A 19,378-nucleotide genomic window follows, 5' to 3' on the forward strand; every position below is an offset into this window, starting at 1 on the left:
GATTCAAAGGCTAATAGCCGATGGACTCTTGGGTTCATTAGTGTTGGAAAACTTTCCAACTTGTGAATCTTGCTTGGAAGGTAAAATGACCAAGAGACCTTTTTAGGCCAAGGGATATAGAGTCAAAGATGTGATGGAACTGGTTCATTCTGATTTGTGTGGTCCTATGTCTATCCAGGCAAGAGGTGGTTTCGAATATTTTGTCTCTTTTAAAGATGACTAGCTACAACAAAAACTACAAACGACAACGGATATTATCCGTTGTCGTAGGGTCAAAAACCGTTGTAACTAAGGGTGTTGTAGAATGTATTGCCCTATGACAACGGTTTTAAATCCATTGTCTTTGTAGACATTTGACAATGGTTTTTATCCGTTGTTGTTTATATGCTCAAAATTTGTTTATGAAGGATACGACAATGTTTTAAAACCGTTGTGGTAGATAATTTCAACAACAGAAATAAACCGTTGTGGTAGACTCTTTTTACAACAGATTAATTTTAAAACCGTTGTGGTAGATAATTTTAATATGTTTTACAACAGATAAAACTGTTGTCTTTTATCACTTTTTATAAAAAAAAATCCATTGTGGTTACGTACTTTTTATAATATTTCTAACCGTTGTCTTTAATATTCATGTTGTAACATGATAATAACAAACAACCAATCTTTATTTAATATAAACAAACCACCAATACAAAACTAAATATTTACTACATTCAATCCATGAAAATGTTATCTTCAAATTTCAAAAATTAACTACATAAGAAAATTAACAAACAACCAAGATTTAAGCTTCTGCTTCCATTTCAAGGGGGTCTCTTTATGATCCAAAATTCTCTTCTTCTTCTCTTTAATGAATTGCAGGAACTTCTTGTAGTCTATTTGATACTATACAAGAATAACTTGAAACCTGCATATCCATGAAATGATGTAAGGAAGTGCATCTCACAAAGAGAAAAAATTAATGTTAACTCTTCTAGGACATCATGAGTCAAAACACCAGGGATTCAGTGCATCATAAAGCATAATCTTAGTATTTCTAAAATGTAACTACCATATAGTGCTCAATTTTCCTACCATCTATGTTATACGTCATGTATAAGTAAGAAAACATTTCTAGACAATTATATTGCTAATATTGAAATTTCAGGCAGATACTACATCAATTTTTATCTATAACCACGATAATGACTTTTTGACAACTGCTCTAAGATTATAATTGGCAAAATAATAGATCCCTGAAGTAAATACCCAGCATTGGAAACAGTAAATTCTGTAAATTTTTCATCTATAAACTAACTTTTGGAAAAATAGCAAAGAATCAGACAGATATGTATGTGTTTGAGAGGTATTGAATACTAAAAGATTCATTAGAAAGAAAATTACACACTAAGGAAGAAATATAGGGTCAAATTTTTACCTTATGCAGATGTGAGAAGGCACACTTGAACAAACAGCGAATTCACTTCTTGGAACAGATCAATAGGAATATCTGTAACACAGATACAAAACATGCTTAGAACCTGTAGACTTTTAACACTATCAAGTGCAAACTAAATGGCTAAAGAAAAGGCATGTAAATGTAACAAAATCTAGCAAATTTGCAAGTGTATTTAAAGGAAAGAATTGTCATGTATCTGCAAATAAAAATTTGAAAGAACTTCCAGAGTCAAATATAGAACAGAATAAGACTAAGGCGCCTAGCTATTATAATAGTGGATCTCCCCAACATGAGAATATCCAGAGCCTCTTGAACAACCTTTTCGACCTCAAAATCAAGTCCACTTGTGACCTCATCCAGTAGAAGAATAGAAGGATTTGAAAGCATAACACGATCTATTGAGATTTTTATTTTTTGTTCTTCAGTCAATGATAAACCAGTCCTACCAACCTATATTGCATCATGTTCAATAAATGTAATGCAAAATAGAATATCAAATGAGACTCAACCCAAAATTAAACATGATTAAAAGACAAGCTCAAAATTAAACATGTGCAAGATCAACCTGAGTTTCGTATCCCATTTCAAGAGAAGTTATGAAATCATGTGCATGAATTGTTTTAGCAGCTTCTTCAATCTAATCAGATGTAGCAGATCTTCCATAAGCTATATTATCCTTGATGCTCAAACTTAACAAAGTTGGTTCCTGGGTAACTAGTCCAATTTGTCTTCTCAACCATTCCAACTTCAAATGTTTTATATCTCCCCATCCAATAGAACTTCACCTGCATCAAGAAATCAAGACGAAACTATCAAGCATCAATGAAACGTACATTAGTGTATGATAGGAAAACATAGTCAAAGAAGACAAACCTAAGGTAAGATCATAGAAACGCTCCATAAGAGGAATTATACTACTTTTTCTAGAATCATTCCTACCAACAAGGGCCACAGTTTTTCTAGTAGGTATATTTTGGTAAAAGCCACTCAGTATGAGAATTTCTGGATGTGAAAGATAGCTGAAATAAACATTCTTGAACTCAATATTTCCTTGCATTGTAGCTAAGGTACCTCCATCCTGATTAATAGAAGAATTTAAACAGCTTATCATCTCAAAAAGTTTGTAAGCAGCAATTCTCCCTTGCTCAAATGAATAGAAATTGATAGCCGCTTGATTAAGTCCACTGAAAATGACAGACTTAATGAGAACAAAAGATATCCTAGAGAGAAAATGAAAAGATATACTGGAGATGAATGTAGGTTTCATAACAAAGATTACTTACAGGCTACTCAAAATTACAGCAAACAAAGTTGTAATAATTTCTCCACCATTAGCCTTTCCATTCGAAATCAGGAACCTCCCAACCCAACGTTGTAAAGCACAAGAACATATAGTAAGACCATATGTGAAGTCAAGACCAAGGCCTTGCACTAGACTAATCGGTATTCCATACCTTAGTGTAGCTTAAAGTGAGGTTGTATAAGAATACTTAACAAGAGTATCATTTATAAAGGCACACAATGTTCTAATGTATGAAATCGCCTGCAAAATCAAAAAGTGTGTAAAAAGAATCAAATTGTATGGCTGAACTACAAAATAGAGATCATTGTTCACCATTGAAATTATATTGCTATAAATAGGACAAAGCACTATCAGATTGATAATTTTGAAGATAAATCAACAAACTTTTTCAAATCAGTTTAGGTTTTATCATCATAGTTAAAAGGTCTAAGGTTGGGTATAAATATTTTTACATGTTCAATTGCACTAGTAGCAGTATCTCCATTTTCAAGGTCTAGTGCTAGAGAATACCCATCAATATGACATCAGTTAAAGGACTTCATCAAATGGGATCCTGGAAAATAGTTGATAATTTAATTAAAATATCTTCTTCTAATGAAATGAAATTCGAGAATGATTTTTCACCATAAACAGACCTCACCACCTTCTCCAGAATTTGACTTCCCTCCTAATAGGTCCATTGCAATTGCAATTGCTTCATGTGTTTCCCTTGAAATAGCTTTGAGAGGCATTCCACCAGTGGAGAAATGCTAAGCAATGGATGATGCAGATTCAACTTGTCCAAGTAGTATAGGCTCTCTATCACCCTCTATCACCCTTAAGCTCAAGAAGATCACGGAGAACCTAAGAAAGTGAAGTCATTGTCACTGACACACACAGAAAGAGTTGATCGGCAAACTTTATAAAGCTTCAAATATGCCATGCTTTTATAAACGCAGTTTTAATTCTGGACAATAGATATATATAGGTTTTCTATGTAGTATGAACCATTGTGTTTGGAAGGCATAGATTAGTATACTACTCAATGCACACATCAAGTCTAGTCTAGAAACAATACTAGAACTAGAAGATAAACCATGGATACAACTATTTAATTAACACCAATCACAATTAATCCACCTATAATACCACAATATGATATTAAGATAACAAGTCTTATTTTGACATGTACACCTGAATATTTGATCTTATTTCATGAAACAACGAATGTAGTATGACATGCAGTGCATAGGTGTATGCTCTAATTTTCAATGCAGATTTATGCATTTTCGCTCTTTTCCAACCAAAATCAAGTCTAATAGCATTAAGTACAACCACTAAAAAGCCTATTTTATTACCATCAAACATGTTCATGCTGCTTGCTAATGTTAACTAAAGCAAAGAATTCACAACCATATGCAAAGCGAGAAAAAAGAAATATAGATTAACTTAATACCTATAATACGAACAAGTGTTTCCCTCCCAGACAAATCTGTAACATGTTGCAAGCCCAAAACAGGTGAGAAAAATCAAAGCTTTAATTCCCCTTCTAAACCAACATATCAGAAAGTGGACTTGTTTGACTCACAATGAAAGTATCATTAAAAGAAGAAAAGATGTGGGCAACACCGAACACTTGCTCCCCCTCCTGTACAGTTGGCCCAAGCATCACATTCTCCTCCTTGGGCTCCCTAGTCTTCTTTCTTCCCGACTACAAAACCAACAGGCAATAAGCAAAAAGAGAGAGACGAGAGAGCAGTAACAACGAAGAGGAAGATGGCGACGGCGACGACGAGAGGCGGATCGAGCTTCTGCGACGGCGACGGCGAGAGGAAGACGGCGACGGCGACGACGAGAGGCGAATCGAGCTTCGGCTGCGACAGGTCGAAGGGAGGATCCCATGGCTTGGGGTCGTGCTTCAGAAGGCTGTCGGAATGACAGAGGAGGAAGTTGACTATGGTTTTGAGACACTTGCAGATCTCGCGCAAGTGCTCCATTTGGTGTCATGGCGTGAAGAGATAGTCGAGGAGAGGAAAGAAAAATGGCTTAGGGTTCGGGAATGCTAAGGGGAAAACACGGCGTGAAAAGATTTTTGCAGAGAGAGAAAGCAAAACTGCGAGGGGAAATGACGAAACAAATAAAGCCAAAGACAACGGTTTTATTAAAACTGTTGTCGTAGCCCATAAAAAAGCGCTTAAAGACAACGGTTTTAGAAAACCGTTGTAAAAAGTGTTGTTGATTCAAAAAGAAATTGCTCAATGACAACAGTTTTCCCAAAACCGTTGTCTTTCATATTTAATGGGGAGTTCAAAGACAACGATTTTGGCAAAAACCGTTGTCTTTGAGCAAATACGCAACACTTTCTCTTAAAACCGTTGTCGTAGGGGTGTTGTCTTTTAATATTTTTATCGTAGTGACTATTCGAGATATGGGTACATTTTCTTGATGCGCCGCAAGTCTGAATGCTTTGATAAGTTCAAAGAATACAAGGCTGATGTGGAGAAACATCAAGGTAAAAGTATCAAGACACTACGGTGAGATCATAGTAGCGAGTACCTCTTAGGAGAGTTTAGGAGTCACTTATCAGAAGTTGGGATTCAATCCCAACTGTCTGCACCGGGTACACCCCAACAAGTTGGTGTGGCAGAATGAAGGAATAGGACTCTTATGGAAGTCGTTAGATCAACGATGAGTTATTCAGAATTACCAAAATCGTTTTGGGGATATACTCTGGAAACGGCAGTGAACATAGTACCTTCTAAGTCAGAATCCTCTACTTCCATAGAATTGTAGAATGGGCCTAAGCCTAGTCTGAAGTATATTCAGAATTAGGGTAGTCCAGCACATGTGCTGAAGGGAGATACTGACAAGTTGGAATCACGTACAGAAGTTTGTCTGTTTATGGGATATCCTAAGGGAACGAAAGGTGGTTTGTTTTATAATCCTAAAAATCAGAAGATCATTATTAGAACCAATGCTCAATTTTTAGTGGAAGATTATGTAATGAACCATAAGCCCATAAGTGAAATTGTTCTAGAAGAAATAAGAGAGGACACGTCTAGTCTAGTACCAACAGTACAAGATGAAATATCACAAGAAACTGCAACACGTATCACAAATGATACACAATCATAGATAGTGCCTCATCGTACTGGGAGGGTTGTGAGGCAACCTGAAAGATTCATGTTTTTGAGAGTTGTCGGACTTGATCCCAGGTAAATATGAATCTGATCCCCGAACATATGATGAAGCACTCCAAGATAAAGATGCAGTATCTAGGCAAAGAGCAATGAATAAAGAATTATAATATATGTATTCTAATAAAGTCTGGAAGCTTGTAAAATCACTAAATGATGTAAAATCCATTAGGTCTACAAAAGAAAAAGAAAGATAGATGGGAAGGTGGAAACTTTCAAAGTAAGGCTTGTTGGAAAAAGGGTATCGATTATAAGGAAACCTTTTCACCGGTAGTCATGCTTAAGTCTATCCGAATTCTTTTATCTATTGCTGCTCATATGGACTATGAGGTTTGGCAAATGGATGTTAAGCCAGCTTTCCTTAACGGAAGTCTTGAAGAAAACATCCATATGAAGAAACCAGAGAGGGTTCATTGAAAAAGGCAAAGAGCATCTAGTGTGTAAGCTCAATTGATCGATTTATGGACTGAAGCAAGCTTCAAGATCTTGGAATATCCGGTTTGATGAAGTAATCCAATCATATGGATTTATTCAGTGTCCAGATGAGTCTTGTGTATACAAGAAGGGTGATGAAAACATGGTGGTATTTCTTGTACTATATGTAGATGACATTTTTGATAGTTGGAAATAATATCAAAGTGTTGTCGGAAGTAAGGGTATGGTTGCCCAAGCAATTCGATATGAAGGACTTGGGAGAATACGCACATATTCTCAAGATCAAAGGGATCACAAGAAAAGAATGTTGTGTTTATCCCAAGCTTCATATAACGATACAATCCTAGCTCATTTTAGCATGCACTCCAAGAAAGGTCTTCTACTTTTTAGACATGGAGTAGCTTTATCTAAAGAGATGTCTCCAAAGACATAAAAGAAGATAGAAGAAATGAAGGCAGTTCCTTATGCTGTAGGAAGCCTAATGTATGCTATGCACGAGACCAGATATCTATTTTACCAAGGGCATAGTTAACAGATATCAAAGTAGCCCTGGACCAAGACGCTAGACTACTGTAAAGCATATATTAAAGTACCTGAGAGGGACTAGTAATTATATGCTAGCTTACAAGGCAAATGATTTTCTCCCTATGGGTTACACGGATTTAGACTTCCAATCGGATAAGGATAATAGTAAGTCAACCTCGGGGTTTGTGTTTACTCTAGGATGTGAAGCCATAACTATGGAGGAGTGTTAAGCATAGATGCTTTTCGAACTCCACCATGGAAGCTAAGTATGTGGCAGCCTCAGAGACAGCCATAGAAGCTGAATGACTCAGTAACCTCATGATGGACTTAGATGTGATTCCTGGTTTGCCCAAAATAATTTGGTGCAGTAGCAAACTCGAAGGAACCACAAGCCCATAAGACAAATAAACACATAGAGCGTAAGTATCACCCAATACGAGACATCGTATAATGAGGAGAAGTTGTTGTCACCAAGATTGCATCAGCAGATAACCTGGCAGACCCTTTAACTAAGGCCCTTCCGACGAAAGCTTTCGATTGGCATGTTAAAGGAATGGGAATCAGATGTATGGCAGCGTTTATGATAGTATAGTCTTTTAGTATAAGTGGGAGATTGTTAGAGTGTAAATTAAAAGCCTAGCTTTTTGTAAACATTTATTTTGAAATAAAGAATCACATTGGTCAAATGTCTATATTTATGCTAAGTGTAGTTGTTCAATTAATTTATATTGTAGATAACATGGTGTGTGGTGTCACACACAGAAGATAATGTTATCAATTCCTTATAAATTATAAACAGTAGCTCACGACTGAGATGGAAAGGAACAAACCATTGGAATAGTTGTAGTGTAATTAGATATTAGTTTATCTTGACTGATAAATTATACTAGTACACTTTGAGTGTATTGAGCAGGACCATTTAAGGTAAGTTATTTTTATACTGACTTAATAAAAGAACAAGACCTTTGTTATTATGGAAGTGTGTGCTCTTAATCCCGATATAATAACAAGCACGTGTACTTAGTATTTATTTCTTTGACTTATCAAAGGGTGAGATTTAGCTCGATAAATCATGAGGTCCGATAAGTTGGGAAATGATATTATTTAGAGTGTGTGTTGTTGATTATAGAAGGAAATGTTGTCCTAATAATCTAGGTTGATAATGTCCCCAAGGGGAGCTCATAAGGATTGTCATGTAAGCCCTGCAAGTGGACTTAGTCCGACATGACGATAAGGTTGAATGGTACTACTCTTGAACTAAAATATTAATTAAAGAGAGTTGTCAGTAACTCATTTAATTAGTGGGCATTTGGCATCTTAAACACAGGGAGATTAACACACTCATGATAAGAAGAAGCCCAAATGTAATTTGGGATTGGTGGATAGTTCAATAATAATTCTTTAGTGGTATGAATTATTATTAATGAAATTAATTTGGGTGTTTGGGGCGAACACGGGAAGCTTAATTTCATCGGGAGACCAAAACCAATTCCTCCTCTCGGTCTCTATCGTAGCCTCTTATATATAGAGAATTATACCCACCAAATACCCACTTCCTACCCACCCTTAGGTGGCCGGCCAAGCAAGCTTGGAACCCAAGCTTGGGCCGGCCAAGCCAAAGGCTTGAGCCAAGTAAAGGGGGTTGGCCATAGTTGGAGCCCAAGCTTGTTGTGGCCAGCCAAAATAAAATAAAAGGATTTTATATTTTAAAAATATTTTCTTATGTGGAAGACATGGTTTTAAAAGAGAGTTTAAAATTTAAATCTTTCCTTTTATAGTTTTCTACAAAAGTTTAAGTGAAAGGTTTGATATCTTTTCTTATTTGTAATTAAAAGGAAGATTTTAATTTTTGATAAAACTTTCCTTTTTTGTAATCATCCTCATGATTTAAAAGAGAGTTTTAAAATTAAATCTTTCCTTTTATAGTTTCTACAAAAGATTAAGAAAAGATTAAATATCTTTCCTTATTTGTAGATTAAAAGGAAGATTTTAATTTTAGAGAAAACTTTCTTTTTTGGAAATCATCCACATGTTTTAATAGAGAGATTTTAATTTATTAAATTTCCTTTTATAACCAACCATGAAGGGAAAAATTATTATAGAAATTTTTATTTTAAAAATTTTCGGAAACAAATAAGAAAGTTTTAATTTTGTATTTAAAACTTGCCTTATTTGGAGCACATGAAGGGGCCGACCATGTAAAGGGTTAAAAGGAATTTTTAATTAAATTTTCCTTATTAACCAATGGCAAGGAGAATAAGGGAATTTTAATTAAATTTCCTTATATGCCAAGACCAAGGAATATAAAAGAGGGGGTAGAGGTGCCTCACCTCACAACATATCATCTAGTATTCCCCTCCTCTCATCCTTGGTGTGGCCGGCCCTATTCTCTTCTTCTTTTCTCTTCTTCTTTAGTGGCCGGTGCATCCCTCTCTTGGAGCTCTTGTGTTGGCCGGTTCTTGCTAGGAGAAGAAGGAGAGATAGAAGGTTTTTCTCTTGCATCCCTTGGAGATTGAAGGTTGGTGGCCGAAACTTGCAAGAAGGAAGGTGTCTTGGTGGTTCTCATCTTGGTAGATTTTTGCCCACACAACGTCTGAGATAAGAAGAGGAATACGATAGAAGATCAAGAGGTTGTTGCTTACAAAGAAAGGTATAACTAGTAATTCTATTCCGCATCATACTAGTTTTCTTTGTATAGATTTGAAATACCAAACACAAGAGGCTAGTGATTCTAGATTTTCGGATTTGTGATTCGAAGTTGTGTTTCTTTTATTTTTTGATCTTGTGATTCGATTATTCTTTTTGGTTAAACCTAGGGTTACTATAAGGAAATTAAATATTGAATTTCGTTAAGAGGCTTTATCGAGGCAGTGGTGGATGTTCCCATATCCAAGAAGGCCAAGTGCCTTGCCATGTTTGACCTGGGAGCTAATTTTCGAAATAAATATTTAATTGAATTTGTAACATAGGTGGATTTAGATCTATAATGTTAAGTATCGTTTATGATCCAAGTCTAAATCTCTAAGAACAGATAAGTTAAATTTGGAATCAATAATGTTAAGTTTCATTTGCGATTCCGAATTTAATTTCTAAAGAACACAATAGGTTGTTAGAAAAAGTTTAGGACTTGTACAAAATTTTTATACAGGGAAACCGGTATGATATTCCTAGGAGCAACCAATAATTTACAATATAAATTAATCGAACAACTACACTTAGCATATAAATGTAGACATTTGACCAATGTGATTCTTTATTTCAAAATAAATGTTTATAAAAAGCTAGGCTTTTAGTATACACTCTAACATTCCCCACCTCGATTTGATCGGAGCATCTTAATACTCTTACCAAGTTAATTTTGTACTTCCTTCTTGAATTCTTTGAATTTTTCAAAAGATTCTGACTTGTGTTTCATTAGATACATGTAGTTGTATCTATTGACATCATCAGTGAAAGTAATGAAGTAACGATAGTCTCCTCTAGCTGTTATTTTGAAAGGGTCATATACAATCAGTATGTATGAGTCCTAACAAGTCATTAGCTCTTTCGCTATATCCAATAAATGGAGTCTTTATCATCTTGCCTTGAAGATAAGATTCACATACCTCATATGATTCAAAATCAAATAAGTCCAAAAGTCCATCCTTATGGAGTTGGGATATCCGACTCTCATTTATGTGACCCAAGCGACAATGCCAGAGATATATTTGGTTCAAATAATTAGACTTGAACCATTTGATATTTATGTTATAGATTGGGTTGTCAAAGTCTAGAACATAGAGTTCATTCACAAGATGTCCACTACAATAGAACATTTCATTGAAATAAATGGAACAACATTTGTCCTTTATTATAAATGAGAATCCTTTCTTGTCCAAACAAGAAACAGAGATGATATTCTTAGTTAAGGTAGATACATAATAGCACTCTTCAAGTTCTAAAACAAGTCCAGTGGGCAAAGATAAGGAATATGTTCCTACAGCTATAGTAACAACTCTTGCATCATTGCCTACTCGTAGGTCCACTTTGCACTTTGTCAATGATCCACTATTTCTCAGCCCCTGCACATTAGTATAAATATGAGATACACACCCGTATCTAATACCCATAAAGAAGAAAAAGATAGATTAACTTTTATAACATATATACCTAAGGCAGAAGTCTCACTTCTCTTCCTTTTTAGTTCCTTAGGTACAATTTGCAGTTCCTCTTCTAGTGTCCGGTCTCACCACAGTAGAAGCAGGCTCCTTCCTTAACAACCCCACCTTTGGGTTTCAATGCATGAGCCTTGCCCTTGCCTTTGGCTTAGAGGTCTTACCCTTACCTTTAGACTTCCATTTACCTTTGCCCTTTGACACCATTAAAATGGTACTAGACTTTACCTTCTTAAGGTTGAGTTCAGCAGTTTCAACATGCTCAATATCTCAGGTAATGACTTATCAATTTCATTCATATTATAGTTCATGACAAATTGACTATAGCTCTCAGGCAATGATTGCAGAATTAGGTCAGTGGCCAATTCTTGGCCTAGTGGAAATCCCAATATTTGTAGGTTCTCCACATACCCGATCATTTTGAGCACATAAGGCCCTATGGGACTTCCTTCTTGAATTTTGCATTGAAATAGAGCCTTAGAGATCTCAAATCTCTCATGCCTTACTTGTCCTTGATATAGTTGTCTAAGGTGTTCAACCATATCATAAGCGTCCATGTTCTCATGTTGATTCTGAAGCTTAGAGTTTATAGTAGCAAGCATAAGGCATGATACATCTAATGCATCATCTTGGTGCTTCTTATAAGCATCCATATCGACTCTAGTGGCAGTGGTGGGGTGTTTCAGGAATGGGTTGCTCTAGGATGCACACTTTTCTTTCTTTCTTGAGAACTATTCTTAAGTTTCTGTACCAGTCCAAGAAGTTAGCTCTATTGAGCTTGTCCTTATAAAGGACAGATCATAGAGGAGAGAAAGAGTATTCGACGTATTTGATGATATGATTATCTACAATACTAAATTGCAAAAATAAGTATCATATTTCGATCATTTAATTAGGCCTTTAATTAAATGATTCTCCCACTAAATTGTAAAGCTTTGGTAGGAGCAAGTCATGGATGTGGTGTTACCCATAGTACTAGGTCTAAGTCCAATCGCATTGATATTCAAGTGGGACAAGATTCATATTATACCTCATCTTGAGTTAGTTTTGGCTAATCGCCCAAGACTTAGTATAACATAGGTAGGCAATGTTTACCAATTACATCATATGTAACTCTTTATCATTAGATGAACAAGACTATTTGTTTATTTTCCCATCTTTTTGAAATCCACATTATAACTCATCTTAAGTTAGCTTTGGCTAATCGCCCAAGACTAGTGTAATTTGAATTTCATTGTATGAGATATGCCTCTAAGTTCTCAATCTAATTGAGATAACTTAATTAAGTCACACTCAAAGTTTAGTAGTCAGACATCACAATTGTTCTATTGCACTCTAGTAAGATAAATCGAGTTACTTTACTTTGGCAAAACCTTACTACAATTGATCGAGGTAAAAGTGAATACCAAACTTTGGTAGGCATATTGAAAAGAGACCTAATTATGATTAAACTGTTGGTGCGGGAAGCATCCGGCGATCGAACTTTAGTTTTGATAATGGCAAAGGGATTCAAAGTTAAGATTATTTGTTATCTAATATGTTCATGGAGCTTGCAGGAAAGTCCTAAGTGATACTTAGGCAAAAGTCCTAGCTGCGGTTAGGCAAGGTGAAAACCCTAGGTGGTGGTAACCCTAGGTCCTAGGGGGTGGTGACCCTAGGTGAAGGAAAAAACCTAAGGGGGGGGGTAACCTTAGGTCCTAGGGGTGGTAACCCTAGGCGGAGAAAAACCCTAAGGGGCGGTAACCTTAGGTCCTAGGGGATGGTAACCCTAGATGGAGAAAAACCCTAAAGGGCGGCAACCTTAGGTCCTAGGGGGTGGTAACCCTAGGTGGAGAAAAACCCTAGGAGGCGGTAACCCTAGGCCCTAGGGGGTGGTAACCCTAGGCGAAAAGTCCAGTTGGTCTGGAGGACTAGACTGGCACCAGGTAATCTCTCCTGAGGGGAGTAGGTGAGGACGCGCTCCCCGTAGAGGGAACAGTAGGCGTCGGGTCGACCTAGGGTTTTCGGTCGAAAATCTGAAGTCAGACCCGGACAGTCCGGTGACTGTCAAACTCTTAATTTATCATGTTTATATCAGTTCTAACTTTGTCTTGCAGGGTACCGTATTGCTTTAGGACTAACATATCTTACAGGTACAAAAGGAACAAGTTAAGCCTTGGATGAACAGTGTCCGAGGCACCTCCATGGAGCTTGGAGGCGCCTCGGGTGCAAGCTGAAGCCAGCTGTCCAGAGGAGCTGGAGGCGCCTTCTTTGGGACTGAAGGCGCCTTGGACCAAGGCTTAAAACCATATAAGTGTGACCAGGTCTGTGCTGATCCACGCGTGCGACTTGGCGGCCTGGAGGAGCCTTGGATAGGCTTGGAGGCGCCTCCAACACTGTATAAAAGAGGGATTCCAGCAGCAGCCAAGCACAAAAATTCTAAAGCGATCCATCTCCAACGTGCTGCTAACAAAAGCTTCTGATCAAGCTGCGATAAGTTCCCGACAACCCGGCGCTCCGCTTTCTATAATTTAGTTGTCGGTATTACTTTAAAGTTCTTGTGTACTCATTCTATACTTGTACTGAATTTTACGAGATTATAGTTGTTGCCCAACGTAAACGCTCAATGAGCGTGGGCCTTGGAGTAGGAGTCACCACAAGCTCCGAACCAAGTAAATCACTTGTGTTCGCTTGTTGATTATTTTATTTCTGCTGCATCTATTACTCAAGTTTTGCGATTCCAAAACGAGTGAAAGCCATGAGCGCTATTCACCCCCCTCTAGTGCTTTCGATTCAATAATTGATATCAGAGCGGGGTCGCTTTGAATCAATGCAACCACCATTCAAGCAATTTTTTCGTGGTATTTCAGTTTTACGGAGTCAATTAGAAATAGCTTAATAGCTAAATTCTAATTATTTTTCCTTCGAATTGGTTTTAACTCGAAGTCGGTACAACACCACTCAAGTTTGTTATTTTTAACTTATTCCCGCACTACTAATCCAAGACGTAGTCTTGGGACATCTCTTCTATTATGTTTTTGTATATTAACTAAATGGCTCAGCAAGAAGGATATAGCACCGTTCGTCCCCCGCTCTTCACTGGAGAAGATTTTGGATACTGGAAAGGACGAATGGAGAATTTCCTCAAAATCCAGTTCGAGACATGGATGATCGTCAAGACTGGATTGGATCTACCAACTGATAAAGACGGCAAACCTACACCCTGCGAGGACTGGGAACCAGCATTAATCAAGAAGGTGGAGGCAAATGCCCGAGCAACTTGTACCCTCCAGTACGAACTAACAAAGGAGGAGCTAAACCGCGTCGGTCCATTCTCGAGCGCCAATGAGCTATGGGAGAAGCTGATCGAGCTTCACGAAGGGACCTCCGATACCAAAGTAAGTAAGTGAGATTTGTTGTTCAATAAATTGTATAACTTAAAAATGATGGAAGGTGAGATGGCTAGCCAGCTCCACGCCCGAATTCAAGAACTACTCAATGGTCTTCATGCGATCGGACAGAAGGTAGATAATCAGGACATCATAAGGTACTCCTTAAACGCCTTTCCAAGGAACACCTTGTGGGCATCCATGGTAGATGCCTACAAGGTTTCTAAGGATCTCTCTACTATTAAATTGAACGAGTTGTTTTCTGAGTTTGAGCTTCACGAACAGACTAACTCACGTCCGACCGAGAAAGGGTTGGCCTTGATTGCAGGTACAGGAAGAGCGCGCGAGTCAAAATCAAAACGTAGAACCAAACAAGAATCAAAAGAGGAACAAGATTCATAAGACGACGATGAGCTCACAACTGAATTCGTCAACCTGATGAAGAAACTCTACAAAAAGAAGGGCTTCAACAAAAAGGATGTTAAAAAGGCTATCCAGACCAAAGAAGCCCAAACAAGCTCAAAGGTCAAATTCGAGGTGACTTGCTACGGGTGCAATCAGAAGGGGCACATCAAGGCAAACTGCCCGAATCAAAAGGACCCGAAGAAACCAAGAAGGAAGAATGCTCTGAAGGCAACTTGGGACGAATCTTCTTCCAAGGAATCCGACGACGAAGAAGTCGAGCAGGCGAGCTTCCTCACATTGACAGCCCGGGACTACACCAAAAGCGAGGACGAATCGGAAGCCGAGTCCGAGAGAAGCCACGGATCCGCATCCATTTTCGAAGGGCCGAACCCCTCTGTAAGTAAATGTCGTTTATACAGTTTAATCAATTACTTAATGCATAAAGTAGCTAAGTCCAAAGTTCGAATCAAGTCGCTTATAAAGGAGGTAACACTCCTTAAAGAAGTGACTAATACCGAATCATTGACTGATCCAGCTCAGACTGGAACCTCAACTCAAGTTCAAAAACTTGAGGAAGAGAATTCCAACCTGAGAAGTCAAGTCAAGGATTTGAAGACTACCCTAGAACGGTTTTCTTTGGGGTCCAAGAACCTGGACCTAATTCTTGGGACTCAAAGAGCCGTTTACAATAGAACTGGACTAGGTTTTAAATCTAGAAGGAAATATCGGTCTTACCTATCGTTAGTCAACAAACCAAATAGTAAACTAGTCCAAGCATGGGTACCCAAGTCCAACCTGGTCAATCAAATTGGACTTGGTCAATACTGGGTCCCCAAGGATCAAGTACATGACCTTGATAGACCTTATCGAGGCTATGATCTAGGGGGAGCAAAAAGAAAAGTTATTTTAACTAATAAATAATTAAATTAGTTCAATTATCTTAACAAATAAATAAATAAAAATTATTTTTAATTAAATTAAAATTATTTTAATAAATAATTAATTAAATTAAAATTTAAAGGAAAATCAATAATGGAAGCTCCAGAATAGCTGGCACCTCCAAAAAGGAAACTACCCGGCAGGGTAACTATGTAACGCCCGCCCTTCCACTACTGTTGGCAAGGGCGGTGCTACGAGAACATACATACATGCATATATAAGAAATCATTGCAGTGGAAGAAAAATTTCTTTTATTTATTTTTTTTCTTTTTATTCTTTACAGCTTAAAACTTAATCATATAACCAAAACATGTACACATGCTAGCATTCATGTATATAAAAATTTATTTACTATCTACTACTTGAAACATGATACATGCTTGTCTTAACTAAAACATAAAGTGTACTAAGATAAGAAGAAAACTAAACATGTATACGGCTCTCTAGAGCTCATGATCACTAACACTTCTCTAAATAACAAGTACTTAGCATTTCGAGGTATCATGAAAGCAAAGGTAAGTATAGTTCAACTTAAGTATAAAGCATCCAACGAGTCAAGCTAATATCATCAAAAGTAGCAAGAGGAAATAGTTCACATGCAAAAGCTTAAAACATATATAAATCCTGAAAACACAAAACAGATCTCTTCCACCATGCCACTGCCACACACGTCTTTTGCCCCTCCTGCGGCTCCCTTTAGTTTAACCATGCTTTACCCTTTTCTGCAATACAAGGAAAATAAAACTATAAGCACATAAGCTTAGTAAGATCCTTTCCTACTCACAAAAACATACATCATGAAGTTGGTATAAAGTAATGACATGTTCATCTAATCAAACAAGCATAAGCATAAGGTAGTAGCATGTTCATTTAGGCATCATAGACATATCACACAATAGCCTTTTCATGAAGCATAATAATCATGTAGCATGAGATAATCATATTCAAGATATTCTTTGAAAACATAATCATATGGCATGAAACAAACATATGCAAGATGTTCTTTGAACACATATATCATATAGGTACTTAAACATAAATCTCAACATGAGGGTCCGGCATTGTACCACATACATGAATTGCGTGCATCCTAAGTAAATCCGAGGTAGCAAATCTCGAACCTACTAGGAACTAGGCCCGTTTCCTTGACCATCGACCTAGGGGCAACTTAGGAGCCCATCCCATGGACCATTCTTAGGGTCCGGTACAAGCCAATACAAAAGTAAAATAGTATATCATGTTCTTGTCATATCATGAAACATAGCATATTCTTGTCATATCATAAAGCATATCATGTTCTTGTCATATCTTGAAGCATATCATGTTCTTGTCATATCATGAAGCATATCATGTTCTTGTCATATCATGAAACATATCATATAGCATAACATAGGGAGTCATTATCATGCATGGTTAGGGTTTTGAACTTTCCATAATTCCTAATCCACATCTTGGCCGAAACTTGCATGAACATGAACTTAAATTTTAAGCAACTTTAACCAAGAAAAACATCATATTAGCATCACATCATACATAGCATAACATGGGAGAAAACATAAGCAAGTCTAGTTGGAACTAAGCTTCCCTAATTCCCTTCCTTGCTTCTTGGCCGAAACTTACAAGGTGTGGCCTTAGGTTTTAAGCATTTTTAAAACAAGGAAAGTATCATACTAGCATCACATGGTACTCATCCTAACATGGGAGACCTTTAGCAACATAGAAAGACTTCTTACCCTATTTTTTCTTAGTTGGCAGAAACTTACAAGAGTTGTCATCCTAGGTGTTAAGCAACATAAAACATGGAAACTTTACACTAACATCATATAATGGATTACATACCATGAGCAAGCATAGTTAGGTTTTAAAACTTTCCTAAATCTATTTTATTCCTCCTTGGACGAAACCTAAGAGCATGGTTCTAGGGTTTTTAACAACTTTAAAACATGGAAACCTTAACTAACATAGCATAGTAGATCACATACCTTAAGGAATCATAAACAAGCATAGTTTAGGTTTAAAGACTTTCTTAAATCTATTTGTCCCTTCTTGGCCGAAACCCTAAGAGCATGGTTCTAGGGTTTTTGGCAACTTTAAAATATGGAAAACCTTAACTAACATTGTCTAGTAGATCACATACCATAAGGAATCATAAGCAAGCATAGTTTAGGTTTAGAACTTTCTTAAATTCATCTTATTTTTTTCCTTGGCCGAAACCCTAAGAGCATGGTTCTAGGGTTTTTAACAACTTTAAAACATAGAAACCTTAGCTAACATAACATAGTAGATCACATACCATAAGGAATCATAAACAAGCATAGTTTAGGTTTAAAGACTTTCTTATATCTATTTGTTCCTTCTTGGCCGAAACCCTAAGAGCATGGTTCTAGGATTTTTAACAACTTTAAAACATGGAAACCTTAACTAACATAACATAGTAGATCACATACCATAAGGAATCATAAACAAGCATAGTTTAGGTTTAAAGACTTTCTTATATCTATTTGTTCCTTCTTGGCCAAAACCCTAAGAGCATGGTTCTAGGGTTTTTGGCAACTTTAAAACATGAAAAACATCTTATTAACATCACCTAACTTATTAAGCATCATAAGAAAATACATAAGCAAACCTAAATAGAGTTTAAATTCTCCTAAGCCCTTAATCTCTTCTTGGCCGAAACCTATGAGCATGATTTCTAGGTTTTCAAGAAACATAAAACATGAATAACACTCATAAACTACTTGTACCGCAGGTGAGGGAGATACTTACATCCTCTTGCTTGGGTTTACTAAGAGAATACCCTTGGTGAAGAAGAAGGAAGAAACCCTTTTCGCTTCTAGAATTCCCTTTTTCCTTATTTTCTTTTCTTGTAATGAGAAGTATGCTTCAAGAGCTTCCTTTTGTGAAGTTTTCTTAGGGAGAAAGCCCTTAACTTGAATTCGGCAATGAGAGAAACAAGGAGCTTGGATTTTTGGTGAAGGAAGGAGAAGGAGGAAGAAGGAAAAGAATAATTTTTCTTTCCCTTTCTTCTATTTATTCTCCATGAAAGAGAGAAGGAAAAATACCTTTTTATTCTTCCTTTCATTTATTCTAAATGAAGGGAGAAGGGAAAATGAACTCTTCATGCTAAATGAAAGGGGAGAAAGAAAAGATAAACTTTTCTTCTAAGTGAAGGAAGAAAGGTATCCCTTCACCATCCCTACTCTTAATTACAATTCCCTTCTCCTTTTTACCAATGCTTTCTCTTGGCCTATTGGTTATCCCATACTACTTAAAACTTTGCCACTTGTTAAGAGGTTCAAGGTTCAAGCCTTGACCACTCTTCTTTTTTTTTTCTATTTTCTTTTTGGTTCCATTTTCTCTTATTCTTAAAAGGAATTCATATGAAATTACTGGGCGTTACAAACTAAACGCAACCTACCCGGCAGGGTAATTAGGACTAGAATAAAAAGGGCTAAGTTTAACTTGACCCACGGTACTGGTGAAGTATTGGATGATAGTACGTTAGGGAAGCTTAGTCTATGCATGTCTAGGAAGATATGACTTCGACCTGGTACATTTGGCTAAGTGGAACTGACCGAAGCTACCCTTTATGGATCCTAATTAGTTAGACCAAGGTTTTGTACTGAGTTCAG

At 36.9% G+C, this 19,378-nt stretch overlaps 1 protein-coding gene across 1 annotated transcript; it reads right to left on the reverse strand.

Moving 5' to 3' along the window:
- Positions 1-2,197: 2,197 nt before the first annotated feature.
- On the reverse strand, positions 2,198-4,720 carry LOC122026661 (ABC transporter B family member 1-like). Its single transcript, XM_042585390.1, has 4 exons — positions 4,448-4,720; positions 3,380-3,493; positions 2,315-2,519; positions 2,198-2,226 (listed from the first exon to the last, which is right to left on the reverse strand). Exons 1-4 carry the CDS (start codon positions 4,718-4,720, stop codon positions 2,198-2,200), a joined length of 621 nt encoding a protein of 206 aa, XP_042441324.1.
- Positions 4,721-19,378: the final 14,658 nt, after the last annotated feature.

The sequence above is a fragment of the Zingiber officinale genome, chromosome 10A (assembly GCF_018446385.1).
Source record: "Zingiber officinale cultivar Zhangliang chromosome 10A, Zo_v1.1, whole genome shotgun sequence".
Taxonomy (NCBI): domain Eukaryota; kingdom Viridiplantae; phylum Streptophyta; class Magnoliopsida; order Zingiberales; family Zingiberaceae; genus Zingiber; species Zingiber officinale.